Raw genomic sequence first — 14681 nt, 5'->3', positions numbered from 1 at the left:
TTCCAACTGTTTGCCAGTGGCAATAGCTTTTCTGGCAATAGTTAATTTCCTTGATTCCAGGGGCAGGGCTTTTCCAGTGGCGTTGGGCTTTTTTTTGCAAGTTAGTGAGCTGAATACAGAAATCAAGATTGGTTCAGATCATGTCAAGCTGAGGAGACTTGGGCATGTTCGTCCTGACTGGTTTCTAAAAGTTGGACAAAAGTAGATGACAAGTAATCCTACCAGGTAGAATTCTGACTTAAACTAAATCAGGTTGGAGTAAACAATTTGTTGAAATGCCAGGTGGAAGTCACTGCATCTGGATTATAGTCTTCAGTCTGTTCCCCAACCTTAAGCTTCTGGAAATCTGGGTTTGAATTTCATCACGTTAGATGGAGAAGCTTGAACTCAAACATGAAACTTGAATCTGCTATTCTTATTTGGTCTGGAGTACAGGTGACTCCAAATCACAGCAATATGGTTGACTCTTAACTCCTCTGAACAATTAGGGATGGTCAATAAATGCTGGCCCAGTGAGCAATGCTGGCATCCCATGAACGGATAAATTATAATTTAAAAGTTCTAAGCACTATATGGTAGAAAAGATATAGATGCACTAGAAGTAGAACACATTTACCAGAATGTTACTTGGGCTCAGAGAAGTTGATGATGAGGACAGATTATGGAAACAAAGTTGTTATTTGCTGTAATACAGAAGGTTAAGGAGCCATTTAATTGAGCTTTTTAGGATATTAAATGGAATTGACAGACAAATAGAGAGTGTGAGAAACCTCCTCCACTGCTGAGAGAATTCAGAACGAGACAACATAATGTTTTGTTTTATCAGAGCAAGGCCATTCTTGAGAAATATTTTATCATGCAAAGGATTGTAGAAATGCAAAGCACTCTACGACATAAAAAATCATGCAAGTTCAATTTGTGGACTTAAATATGATCTCAAATAAATTTTGCCACCAAAGGCTGTTAAGGAATGTGAGGTCCAAATGGGTGGCACGGTGGCTCAGTGATTATGGCACGGTGGATCAGTGGTTAGCACTGCTGCCTCACAACACAGGGCCCCAGGTTCCATTCCAGCCTCAGGCAACTGTCTGTGTGGAGTTTGCACATTCTTCCCATGTCTTTGTGGGTTTCCTCCCACAGTCCAAAGACGTACAAGTTAGGTGGATTGGCCATGGGAAATGTAGGGGTGTGGGATCTCGTTGAGATGCTCTTCAGAAAGTTGGTGTGGACTCGATGGGCCAAATTACGTGCTTCCCCTATAGGGATTCTATGTATTATGGAATCCCTACAGTGTGGAAACAGGCCCTTTGGCCCAACAAGTCGACACCAATCTTGCGAAGAGTTACCCATCCAGACCCATTCCCCTACCCTATTATCCTATCTTTACCCCTGGCTAATGCACCTAACCTACACATCCCTGAACACTTTGGACAATTTAGTATGGCCAATTCACCTAATCTGCACATCTTTGGATTGTGGAAGGAAATCTGAGCACCCAGAGAAAACCCACGCAGATATGGGGAGAACATGCAAACTACAAACAGACAGTTGCCTGAGTCCCTGGTCCCTGGCGTCATGAAACAGAAATCCATACGGGAGCCCTGATCTCACTAAACAGCTGAATAATTCTGAGGGACTAAATGGGTTATTCCTAAAACTAGGAGAAAGTGGAGACTGCAGACACTGGAGTACCAGAATTGAAAAATGTGGTGCTGGAAAAACACAGCAGGCCAGGCAGCATCTGAGGAGCAGGAGAATCGACGTTTCGGGCATAAACTCTTCTTCAAGAATGAGGCTGGTGTGCCAAGCGGGCTGAGATAAAAGGTAGGGGGAAGGAAATTTGGGGGAGGGGTGCTGGGAATACGATAGGTGGAAGGGGTGAGGGTGATAGGCCGGAGAGGGCGTGGGGGCGGAGAGGTCAGGAAGAAGATTGCAGGTCAAGAGGGCAGTGCTGAATCCAAGGGTTGGGACTGAGATAAGGTGGGGGGAGGGGAAATGAGAAAGCTGGAGAAATCTACATTCATACCATGTGGTTGGAGGGTTCCTAGGTGGAAGATGAAGCGCTCTTCTTCCAGGCGCCGTGTGGCCAGGGTCTGGCGATGGAGGAGGCCAAGGACCTGCATGTCATTGGCGGAGCGGGAGGGGGAGTTAAAGTGTTCAGCCATGGGGCGGTTGGGTTGGTTGGTGCGGGTGTCCCAGAGGTGTTCCCTGAAACGTTCCGCAAGTAGGAGGCCTGTCTCCCCAGTATAGAGGACACCACATATGATGTGTGTGGAGGTGCAGGTGAATTTGCGACGGATATAGAAGGATCCATTGGGGCCTTGGAGGTAAGTAAGGGGGGAGGTGTGGGCGCACGTTTTGCACTTCTTGCAGTTGTAGGGGAAAGTGCCGGGAGTGGAGGTTGGGTTGGTGGGGGGTGTGGACCTGACGAGGGAGTCGCAGAGGGAGTGGTCTCTCCTGAATGCCGATAGAAGTGGAAAGGGAAATATATCCCTGGTGGTGGGGTCTGTCTGGAGGTGGCGGAAATGACGGAGGATGATACGATGTATCCGGAGGTTAGTGGGGTGCAAGGTGAGGACCAGTGGGGTTCTGTCCTGGTGGCAATTGGAGGGGCAGGGTTCAAGGGGGGAGGTGCAGGAAGTGGAGAAGATGCGGTGGAGAGCGTCGTCAACCACGTCGGAGGGGAACCTCCTAAAACTAGTGCACTGCATAACTGTAACATTAGATTGTTACTTCCTCCACTTTAATTTGTTCAACTAAACACAGAGACTCAATGAAAATAGAAATCTCTCCGGATTACCATCTTGTTAACGCTGGAAGTCAAACTCTTCTCTTCAAAAGCCTCAGCAAATGTGTCATAAACATATTGCTCAAATGCCACAATGGAAATAGATTTCATGCTGGACGTTGAAATACTTGAGAAATAATTCTCCAGTCCACTGAAGATAGCGTGGATGGCAGTTTTGCAACTGATTTCACCTTTACCTGAACAAAATGCAGATACTGATTAACAAATTGCAGAAAAATCAATGGAAAATAAAAACAAATCATAGGATAAGCTTGCCAAAATAATTGAGAGGGGTGAAATTACCTGTCCCTATGGCTGGGAATGCAACACTAGTGACGTTATGCTTCTCACATTCCTTAAGAACGTTATGTACTGAAGCTGTGATCCCAGTTGCTGTTGTGGGCCCAACCATGTGCATTATTAGTCTACAATGAAGTTTGCCACTTTGTGTGACTGCAACACCATCATTTGATTGTTTACCTATGAAAGAAATGAGTGAAAGAAATTGACCGTCAACACATTCTACCTATAGCAATGGCAAACAAGTTCTTATTTTTATTTATAACCCAAAATACCAGATACGTCATTTTACCTCTTTTCCCAGAGAGAGCCAGCAGTAGATTCTGTAGATAGTTGGCAGAAGGCTGGAGCTCTAAGAAGTAGCAAGACAGCAGAGAAGGTTGAGACTGGTTAAGGAGAACAAGTTAAATAGACAAGGCAGGCAAGAGCACAGCAGAGAATGAGGGAAGACGAATGAACTAAACTCAAGGCATGTCTGGTAACATGACACTGGGATAGCATAACTATAACAGAAACATGACTGAGGGAAGAACAGGATTGGCAGCTCAGTGTTCTGGTGTACAATGCTATAGCAAGGATAGAAGCAGAGGCAAGAGAGGAGAGGGAATGGCAGTTTTGATGAAGGAAAACATCACGCCAGTACTGACAGAGGGGGCATTCCTGGAGGGATGGTCCAGTGAAGCTATATGGGTGGAATTGAGAAATAAGAAGCAGGTGATCACTTTGATAGGATTGTAATATAGACTCCCCAATAATCAGCAGGGAATTGAGGAACAAATATATAGGGAGATCATGGATAGCTGTAAGAATAACAGGGTTGTAATAGTAGGGGATTTTTAACATTTCAAACATAGACGGAAACTGCCATAGAGTTAACGGCTTGGATAGGGAGGAATTTGTTAAGAGTGTTCAAGAAAACTTTCTCAATCAATATGCAGATAACCCTACTACAGAAGGGGCAAAACTCAACCTCCTCTTGGGAAATAAGACAGAGCAAATGACTGAGGTGTTAGTGGGGGAGCATTTTGGAACCAGTGACCAAAATTCTACTACTTTTAAAATAGCTGGTCCACAAGTTAAAGTTCTAAATTGGAGCAGGCCAGTTTTGATGGCATTAGACAGGAAATTTCAAAAGTTGACTGGGGAGGATGTCTGACAAATGAGAGTCTTTCAAAAGTGAGATAATGTGATTTCAGGGACAGCATGTTCCTGTTAGTGTGAAGGGCAAGGCTGGCAGGAGTAAGAAACACTGGATGACTGGAGATATTGAGTCTCTGGTCAGGAAAAAGAAAGAGGAATGTGTCAAGTGTAGTCAGCTGGGATCAACTGAATCCTTCGAGGAGTATAGGAGTGCAGGAGTAAACTTAAGAGGCAAATCAGGAGGGCAAAAAGGGGGCATAAGGCAGATAAGGTTAAGGAGAATCCAAAGGGATTCTACAAAGGACAAAAGAGTAACGACAAAAGAATAAAGTAGAACCACAGGAAATCCTAAATGAACATGTCACGTCAGTATCTACCATGGAGAAAGACATGGAAGCTGGGGAACTTAGAGAAACAAATAGTGATGTCTTGAAAGGATTCTAAATTACAGGTGAAAAGATGCTGATCATCTTAAAAAGCATAAAGGTGGATAAAACCCCAAGCCCTGATCAAGTGTATCCCAGGATATTGTGGAAAGCTAGGGAAGAAATTGTGGGTCCCCTAGCAGAGATATTTGTATCATCGACAGCCATAGGTAAGATGCTGGGGAGAAGACTGGAGGGTGGCCAGTGTTGTATCATTATTTAAGACAGGCTGCAAGGAGAAACCAGGGGACTACAAACTTTTGAGCCTAATGCCAGTGGTGGGTGTTGTTGTAGGGGATTCTGAGAGACAGGATCTACATCCATTGGAGAGGCAAGGACTGATTAGGGATAGTCAGCATGGCTTTGTGTTTGGGATATCATTTCTAACAAACTTGATTGAGTTATTTTTGAATAGGTGATCAAGAAGATAGACGAAGGCAGAGTGGTAGATGTTGTCTACATGGTATTTAGCAAGGTCTTTAACAAGTTTTGCATGGTTGACTAGTTAGTAAAATTGGATCACATGGAATCCAGGGGAAGCTATCCAATTGGATAGAAAATTGGCTTGATGATAGGAGACAGGGGATGGTGGTACAGGGTTGTTGTTCAGACTGGAGGCCTGTGATCAGTGATGTGCCATAAGGATTGTTGCTAGGTCAATTGTTGTTCATCATTTATGCAAATGATTTGGGTGAGAATATAGGAGGCATGGTTAGTAAATTTGTGGATTTTACCAAAATTGGTGATGTAGTCAACAATGACGAAGGTTATCTAAGATTACAATGGAATCTTGATCAACTCGGCCAGTAGGCCAAGGAATGACAGAAGGCATTTAAGTTTGATAAATGCATGTTGTTGCATTTGGTAAGACAAATCAGAGCAGGACTTACAAAGTGAAAGATAATGCGCTGGGGTATGTTCTTGAACAGAGAAAAGGGGTGCAGATACATAGTTCTTTAAAAGTGGGTGGAGATTGAGGCCAATGTAAAGGTGCAAATATTCAGACAGTTATACTCCTTGGCTCAGAGATATTGATTGTCATTAACTTTGGACCCATATTTGCCCTTAAACAGAGCTGACTTAATCTCAGTCGATTACAGGTTACAGATAGCACTTGGTCAATGTGAGAGGATAGTCAGGAGGACCACCCATTACCAGACAGTAAATTAAAGTGCTACCAGGTTGTTAGGACAAAAAAAAATGCTTCCCTCTCTTGGCTGTTCAATGTCATTTCGTAAATAAATTTCAGTATACTCTACTTACTTTTCAATAGTGAATAACAACAAATGTTGATATTTTTGCAATACTATAGATCCAACTGATGCATTATAAGAACATCACCAATCCTCTAATCTCCTTCAATCTTTTCTCATAAAATGAGAATTTTAAAATGCCCTTTTAATCTTTTGCCCCCTTCTTGATGTCTTTTTTCTTCTGATTGATAAACGCCCGAAGACAGATTCAATGTGGGGGCTTATTACTCAATTCTTACATAAGGGTAGCTACTTTTCTTCCAAAGCACATATCTGAGATAATCATAGCTCTGCCTGAAATGACCAATACCTAGGGCCTTGCATTCTTCTTGTACACAACTGCCTGCAGCTTGTAGTATCGCACCGGACACACCTGTAAGCAAGATAAAAATAAATGTTAAGAAGAAAATAGGGCCTTTTTCACTTGACAAAACCAGCATCATCAGGTCACACTTTGATATTTTTGGGTAAATTTAGAATTGATTGAAATTCGTCAGTGGTGAACCAATCATTCATCCTTCTCCAAAACTGATTTTCCTTCACAGAATCCTGACAATGTGGAAGCAGGCCATTCAGCCCATCCAGTCATCACCAGCCCTCTGAAGAGCGTCCCCACTCCCATAGCGTTGCAACCCTGCATTTTCCATGGCTAATCCACCTAGCCTGCACATACATAGACTCTCGGGGCAACTTAGCATTGCCAATCCTCCTAATCTGTACATCTTTGGACTGTGGAAGGAAACCTGAGCACCCGGAGGAAACCCACACAGACATGGGGAGAATGTACAAACTTCACACAGACAGTCGCTCAAAGATGGAATTGAATTGGGGTTCCTGGTAGTGGGGAGGCAGCACTGCTAACTGCTGAGCCACCTTGCTATCCTCAGGGATTGAAGAGGAGACTAAGTCAGCACTTGAATATTATTTGTGGAATTCAGAGGAATATTTTTGCGCTTCTTCAAGCCCAAAAGATAAGTCAATAAAAATAAAAACAACTTCTTTTTTTGGCTATTCCTTTCGATCTAAATATTTATCCACAATAATTTCTTCATTTAGGTTAAAATAGTAGTTGCACCTTGATAATGTCATAGAAGCCTAAACTACTATTAATGAATGACCCCACAAGTTCTGAGTCAGTTCCCATTCTGTCTGCAAAGGAGAATGGTTTAAAATTGAAACTTGCATGAAATATGCAAAAAGTATATGGTTGATTTTAACTGCACTGTTTCCACACAGTTCAGATGACCACATGTAGTCGAAAGTTTATTTTTATCAGTTTCTATTCAGATAGATGACCACTTGAACTTACCAGAATTTAAGTCTAAAGTGCTGTTGGTAGAATTTACTATTGCATCTGTACTTTCCTGGGTGATATCACCCTTTTTTAGAGTAATTGTTATCCCACTTATTTGTATTGCTGTGGGTGACAATGTAGATGCTGCAGAGAGATCAAAACATCGTTACTCTGAATTAAAAGAATATATGGCTTACATATGTTATGTCATTAAACACTAAACACTTTGCTTGTGAAATCTTAAATGATAATGAATTATGTTTCTTTATTTTATTTGCAATTTTTATTGTTTTAACATATTTTAAGGTTACAGCCCTCATTTGTAAGCTTCTGTGTAAGGATGACAGCTTGATACATTACATAGACTTGCTCCCACTTCCACCACATATTCTATTGATTTCTGTAGTTCTGCTAAGGTGGTTGCTGTCATTGTTTTTTTTTCTTGCATTCCTTCCTGTTTATTATCTGCATTTGCACGTTAACCACGTTCAATCAATTCACTTTAACTCATTTATGTCGCTTTTGGGAAATTTGTTACAAAGGGTACAGATAGGGCTCAAATGTACATTTCCCTGACTATGCAATGAGGGGAGTATTGAAAGGAACAAAGCAAAATATTTAATAAAATGTTGTAACTTGTGGTACAGGGATTTCATTATTTTTCGTGTTAAGAAAGGTGTAAACATTTAAGCAGAAATGTTGAGGCCTCCGACCCAGAAGAATTAGCCTTCAAAATAGTTGAAAGTACCCATCTCCCCATCCGTCTAGTTACTGGCAATAATTTTCAGGGTCTACTGCTGAATGATGCAGGAAGCTCCTTCAGCTTGGTGGTAGGCTCTTTTAAGACGCAGTATATGAGGACCCCAAATGCAGTTTTCAACCGCACGAGTGGAAATTAATGCCGTGCAGTCAGTATCAGCTGGATTGGGCAATCAATTCCTCTTTCTTTTTGTCGACTGACTGGACAAAGGATAAACATCTACATTCACAGCTTGGACAAAGGGCATAGTTCCGCTGCACCCTGTCATGACTCCAGATATCAGACCCATATCCTTTATCCCATTTCCCTACGATTCACAGATCAATTAGACCTCCTGATTGTACATCAGCTCAAAGCCAAAGGACTTCCCTGGGGCTTGCAAACTATGACCTCAGGTCACAACATGGACCGAGCCCTGACTCTAAAACTATTCCAACCTGTCACAAATACAGTTAATTGTCCAGCATCTTCTACTGGCCAAGTTGATAGCAACTCATCAGGCTCAATGGGGGAGAATAACACATTCATGGTCTTTGTCTGCCTGAAGAATCTTGAAACTACCTCAAACTATATCGATTGTACTTTGTACAACTGGAACTGCTATTACAATAAAGGTGTGTGTCAGATCCCGGAAATTTCCAACAAGTCATTCAGTCAAGCTATGCCAAACATTGACACAGCTCATAAACTGCCATGAGAATTATTTCAACAGAAGCATTTCTAGAAACTATTGATATTTTGTTTGTATTTTGTAAATTTGTCAATTATACTGTCCAGCTTAAAAATTACACAAATGACATCTTACCGTTGGGAGATAATGTTGGTGTAATGTGGGTTTGTTTCTGTTGTGCAATGATCTAAGAATGAAATAAACAATTGTTAAAGAGCAGATAAGTGTCGGTACATTAACAACAATGCATTATTCCTGCATTCCTGCATATTCCTGGTTCAACACGTTCCTCAGGATTTTTAATAACACAAATGTCAGCTTTTGGTCAATTCAACTTAATTCACATAAGTAAGCAGCTGATTAAACACTGGATATGATGTCAAATAAATTGTACAGTTGCAGTTAAGGGTAAAAAAGGGAAGGGTATTGATTGATTAATCAGTATTGAATGCATTAGAAAGGTTCTAGTGGTGCAGTAGTAGTGTCTCTCCTTCTAAGCCAGGAGAATCAAGTTCAGGTCCCACCTACTCCAGAGGTGTCTGAACGGGTCAATTACAAGATATAAAATTGTTGTGTACATTTAGATAGGAACTGGAGGGTCTATTTAAGAGACTGGGCCTTACACACATATTTTGTGAATAAATCTTATGTCAAACGTAAAATCTGTAAACTGATTCTTACTTCGGCATCTGGCTTGGATCTAATTTAACATTAGCCTGAAGATTTATGCTTTGGTATGGAAAATTGTGTTATGTCCTCTGCAGAAATATCAGGACAAATCTAATCCGATGGATTACAGCTTCATCAGTAAAATGTTGGAAGGCATTGAAACTACTATAAAGCGGCACATAACAGCAAGTGCTCACATACGATGAAAAAACAGAATTACAAGTATAATGAAGTTAGTCTTTTAAGCCCTTTTTGAGGTGTTTTTTAGCCATTTTAAGCCTCACTGGCACTATACTTACTAGAGTCATAATCATACAGATGGTCAGCATGGAAACAGACCCTTCTGTCCAACTTGTTTATGCCGACCAGATATCCCAACCTAATCTAGTAGAACCCGGCCCATATCTCTCCAACCCTTCCTATTCATATATCCAACCAAATGCCTTTAAAATGTTGCAATTGTACCAGCCTCCACCACTTCCTCTGGCAACCCATTCCACACATGCACCATCTTTGGGGTGAAAAAATTGCCCCTTAGGTCTCTTTTATGTCTTTCCCCTCTCAGCCCTCTAGTTCTGGACTCACCCACACTAAGGAAAAGACCTTTCTATTTACCCTATCTATGCCCCTCATGATTTTATAAACCTCTATAAGGTCACTCCTCAGCCTCTGACGCTCCAGGAAAAATAACCCAAACCTGTTCAGCCTCTCCTTATAGCTCAAACCCTCCAATCTTGGCAACATCCTTGTAAATCTTTTCTGAATCCTTTCAAGTTTCACAATATCCTTCTGATAGGAAGAAGACCAGAATTGCACACAATATTCCAAAAGTGGCTTACCCAATGTCCTGTACAGCCGTAACATGACCTCCCAACTCCTGTGCTCAGTACTCTGACCAATAAAAGAAAGCATACCAAATGCCTTCTTCACTACCCTATCTACCTGTGACTCTACTTTCAAGGAGCTATGAACCTGAACTCCAAGGTCTCTTTGTTCAGCAACACTCCCGAGGACCTTACCATTAAATGTGTAAGTCCTGCTAAGATTTGCTTTTTCAAAATGCAGCACCTTGCATTTATCTCAATTAAACTCCATCTGCCACTCCTCAGCCCACTGGCCCATCTGATCAAGATGAGGTAACCTTCCTCACTGTCCACTTCACCTCCAATTTTGGTGTCATCGACAAACTTATGAACTATATCTCTTAAGCTTACATCCAAATCATTTATATAATAGACGAAATGTAGTGGACTTAGCACCGATCCTTGTGGCACTCCACTCGTCACAGGCCTCCAATCTGAAAAACAACCCTCCACCATAGAGTCATAGAGTCATAGAGATGTACAGCATGGAAACAAACCCTTCGGTCCAACCTGTCCATGCCGATCAGATATCCCAACCCAATTTAATCCCACCTGCCAGCATCCGACCCATATCCCTTCAAACTCTTCCTATTCATATACCCATCCAAATGCCTCTTAACTGTTGCAATTGTACCAGCCTCCACCACTTCCTCTGGCAGCTCATTCCATACATGTACCGCCCTCTGAGTGAAAAGTTTGGCTTGTAGGTCTCTTTTATACCATTCCTCTCTCACCCTAAACCTATGCCCTCTAGTTCTGGACTCCCTGACCCAGGGAAAAGACTTTGCCTATTTACTCTATCCAAGCCCCTCATAATTTTGTAAACCTCTATACGATCACCCCTCAGCCTCTGACACTCCAGGGAAAACAGCTCCAGCCTGTTCAGCCTCTCCCTATAGCTTAAATCCTCCAACCCTGGCAACATCCTCGTAAATCTTTTCTGAACCCTTTCAAGTTTCACAACATCTTTCTGATAGGAAGGAGTCCAGAACTGCACGCAATATTCTAACAGTGGCCTAACCAATGTCCTGTACAGCCACAACATGACCTCCCAACTCCTGTACTCAATACTCTGACCAATAAAGGAAAGCATACCAAATGCCTTCTTCACTATCCCATCTACCTGTGACTCTACTTTCAAGGAGCTATGAACCTGCACTCCAAGGTCTCTTTGTTCAGCAACATGCCCTAGGACCTTACCATTAGTGTATAAGTCCTGCTAAGATTTGCTTTCCCAAAATGCAGCACTTCGCATTTATCTGAATTAAACTCCATCTGCCACTTCTCAGCTCATTGGCCCATCTGATCAAGATCCTGTTGTAATCTGAGGTAACCCTCTTCGCTGTTCACTACACCTCCAATTATGGTGTCATCTGCAAACTTACTAACTGTACCTCTTATGTTCGCATCCAAATCATTTATGTAAATGACAAAATGTAGAGAACCCAGCACCAATTATTGAGGCACTCCACTGGTCACAGGCCTCCAGTCCGAAAATCAACCCTCCACCACCACCCTCTGTCTTCTACCTTTGAGCCAGTTCTGTATTCAAATGGCTAGTTCTCCCTGTATTCCATGAGATCTAACCTTGCTAATCAGTCTCCCATGGGGAAGCATGTCGAACGCCTTACTGAAGTCCATATAGATCCCATCTAGTGCCTGCCCACACCAATCCTCTTTGTTACTTCTTTAAAAAACTCAATCAAGTTTGTGAGACATGATTTCCCATGCACAAAACCATGTTGAGTATCCCTAATCAGTCCATGCCTTTTCATGATTTCTAAAGAAGGGCTTATGCCCGAAATGTCGATTCTCCTGCTCCTTGGATGCTGCCTGACCTGCTGCGCTTTTCCAGCCACACACTTTTCAGCTCTGATCTCCAGCATCTGCAGTCCTCACTTTCTCCTACACCTGATCAGGTCTTGGGAGGTTATCCACTTTTATGCATTTCAAGACATCCAGCACTTCCTCCTCTGTAATATGGACATTTTGCAAGATGTCACCATCTATTTCCCTACAGTCTGTATCTTCGATATCCTTTTTCACAGTAAATACTGATGCAAGATATCATTTAGTATATCCCCCATTTTCTGCGGCTCCTTGCTGATCTTTGAGGGGCCCTGTTCTCTCCCTAGTTACCCTTTCGTCCTTACTGTATTTGTAAAGATTCTTTGGATTCTCCTTAATTCTATTTGCCAAAGCTATCTCATGTCCCCTTTTTGCCCTCCTGATTTCCCTCTTACGTATACTCCTACTTCCTTTATTGTCTTCTAAGGACTCACTCAATCTATCCTGTCTATACCTTACACATGTTTCCTTCTTTTTCTTAACCAAACCCTCAATTTCTTTAGTCATCCAGCATTCCCTATACCTACCAGCCTTTCGTTTCACCCTAACAGGAATATACTTTCTCTGGATTCTCGTTATCTCATTTCTGAAGGCTTCCCATTTTCCAGCCGTCCCTTTACCTGCGAACATCTGCCCCAATCAGCTTTTGAAAGTTCTTGCTAATACTGTCAAAATTGGCCTTTCTCCAATTTAGAACTTCAACTTTTAGATCTGGTCTATCTTTTTCCATCACTATTTTAAAACTAATCGAATTATGGTCACTGGCCCCAAAGTGCTCCCCCACTAACACCTCAGTCACCTGCCTTGCCTTATTTCCCAAGAGTAGGTCAAGTTTTGCATCTTCTCTAGTTGGTATATCCACATACTGAATCAGAAAATGTTCTGCCATCTCCCTTCATTCTATAAATGTTTGGGGCCTTGTTATAAATTCTACTCAACAATATTCAAGACACAAATATTCATCTGAATTTTACACTAGTATAATCGTTTACCAAATAAATAAATTGAAGTAATTTTATCGTGTCGACTTACAGGCTGTGGGTGACTTGTCAAACTCTGGTAGTCCTCATTGGTTTCAATTAACAACATGCAGCCATGACCTTTGGCCTTGACCTTTAGGATGTCTTTATGTTTAGACAGAGCTCTGGCCTCTCCTGGCTTGCTGTAAGTATAAGTTGTTGACTGAATCTGTGATAAGTTATCTTTAATAGCAGAAACTGCCTTATTCATATGCTCTGCTGCACCAGATATTTTTATACCTGGAGAAGGCTTTCTGATATATGATATAATTATGCCTTTGCTTTGCATTTCAGGTAGTTCTGAAAGAGTGAAGCAATTTTCCACATAGTCCACCTGCATTACCGTGGCAGATATGAGTTGTGTAATCACCTTCTTATTGTCCAGGTAATTATTTATCATTTTTGCAACATCAGCAACAATGTTTGAATATCCTGCAATTAATATGGCACCTTGATTTTTCTCCTCTCTGATTCTGCAGCCTACATTGTTTGACTTCATGTCAACTTCCAAATCATTGAAGAATCTTTTCCACTTGTCATCTTCAGTGACTTTGATTTGTTGTGGAGTCAAGTCAATCCTAATTTCCTGGAAAAGTTGCTTTATTTTATCTTCCCCTTTACTTACATCTGCCTTGACAGCCAAGAGCTCAACAGATTGTCCGTGCACCAATGTTGCCTTTATGCCATTTTGAATGAAGTGAGTTTGCACAAATTCCTTGAGGTCTAACGACTTGATAAAATCCATAATGCATGAAGACTGATGGAGAGGTTTCCTTTCTAATTGCGACTGAAATTGGCTGATGATTTTGAGAGCTTGGCAAACATCTTCCTTCAGCCCTTTCAGTTTTAAGGCAGGGGGAGCTTTGCAGGTGGATATTTCCACAGAGGAAACAGTGGCTTTGACATGGCTTTGCACAAACTCCAACTCCTCAAGGCATTGCAATAATATCTGCTCTTCAACAGTATTCCTTATGATAGCTAATTCTTTCCTTGCCTTTTCCAATATTCCCTCTAGGATTTTGGAAGCTTCCAAGGTGTTATTTTTTTTGCCAACAAGGATGACCTTGTTTTGTGCAGAAAAATAACAAACATCAAGGCCAGGTGCTTTCAGTCCCCTACTTCTGTTCTTCACCTTTTCCCACAATTCTTTATCTGTTGGAAAGTCTCTGAAGTCAAATTGCTCAATGAATTTCCGAATTGCCTCTTCTGCCTGCTTCTTCCAGTCCTTAGCAATTTTGTAATACAGCAATATATTTGCATCAAAAGATGGCTTCAGAATCATTTCACTTGCATTTGCAGAGTTGGCAAAGGTAATGTTACAATAAACACTCTTCGCAATTTCTTCTAACTCTTGTTTATAGTAACGAGTCTTTTCAATGTAGTTGAGAAGAATGGGATTGATGCAAATGCTATATTGTTCAGGCAGTTTGAATTTTGGATCATTACTTACACACAATGATAATTGCTGATCATGGTAATAACGGTTAACAGACAGCTGAATACCCTTTAGGCAATGTTCCCTCTCGATAACTCTTGTTACCACTGCAAAAATACAATTGAAACAAAGTAAATTGCACTAATAAATATACTACTTACCTAGTCTTTTATAGACTGACAACACACTCTCACGCTGAAGGTGATTCATAAACTAA

General features: G+C 41.5%; 1 protein-coding gene across 4 annotated transcripts in view; it reads right to left on the bottom strand.

Annotated features, from left to right (window-relative positions):
* The window catches only part of parp14rs3 (poly(ADP-ribose) polymerase family member 14-related sequence 3), an 81250-nt gene that overhangs the window by 50115 nt on the left and 16454 nt on the right, over nt 1–14681 (bottom strand). For 3 of the 4 annotated variants that reach the window (XM_043694150.2, XM_043694151.2, XM_043694152.2), the window contains exons 7-13: nt 13043–14571; nt 8766–8817; nt 7216–7344; nt 6217–6279; nt 3381–3440; nt 3092–3268; nt 2801–2985 (exon numbers count right to left, since the gene is read on the bottom strand). In XM_043694150.2, the coding sequence (XP_043550085.2) occupies nt 2801–2985; nt 3092–3268; nt 3381–3440; nt 6217–6279; nt 7216–7344; nt 8766–8817; nt 13043–14571 (2195 nt within the window). The remainder of the gene's footprint in view (nt 1–2800; nt 2986–3091; nt 3269–3380; nt 3441–6216; nt 6280–7215; nt 7345–8765; nt 8818–13042; nt 14572–14681) is intronic. The other variant, XM_043694153.2, reaches the window with a different exon arrangement.

Source organism: Chiloscyllium plagiosum, unplaced genomic scaffold, assembly GCF_037043375.1.
Source record: "Chiloscyllium plagiosum isolate Xiang-an unplaced genomic scaffold, Cpla_swu_hap1 HiC_scaffold_7, whole genome shotgun sequence".
NCBI lineage: Eukaryota > Metazoa > Chordata > Chondrichthyes > Orectolobiformes > Hemiscylliidae > Chiloscyllium > Chiloscyllium plagiosum.
The sequence above is the reverse complement of the archived record's forward strand: the minus strand, read 5'-3'. Positions and strand labels throughout refer to the sequence as shown.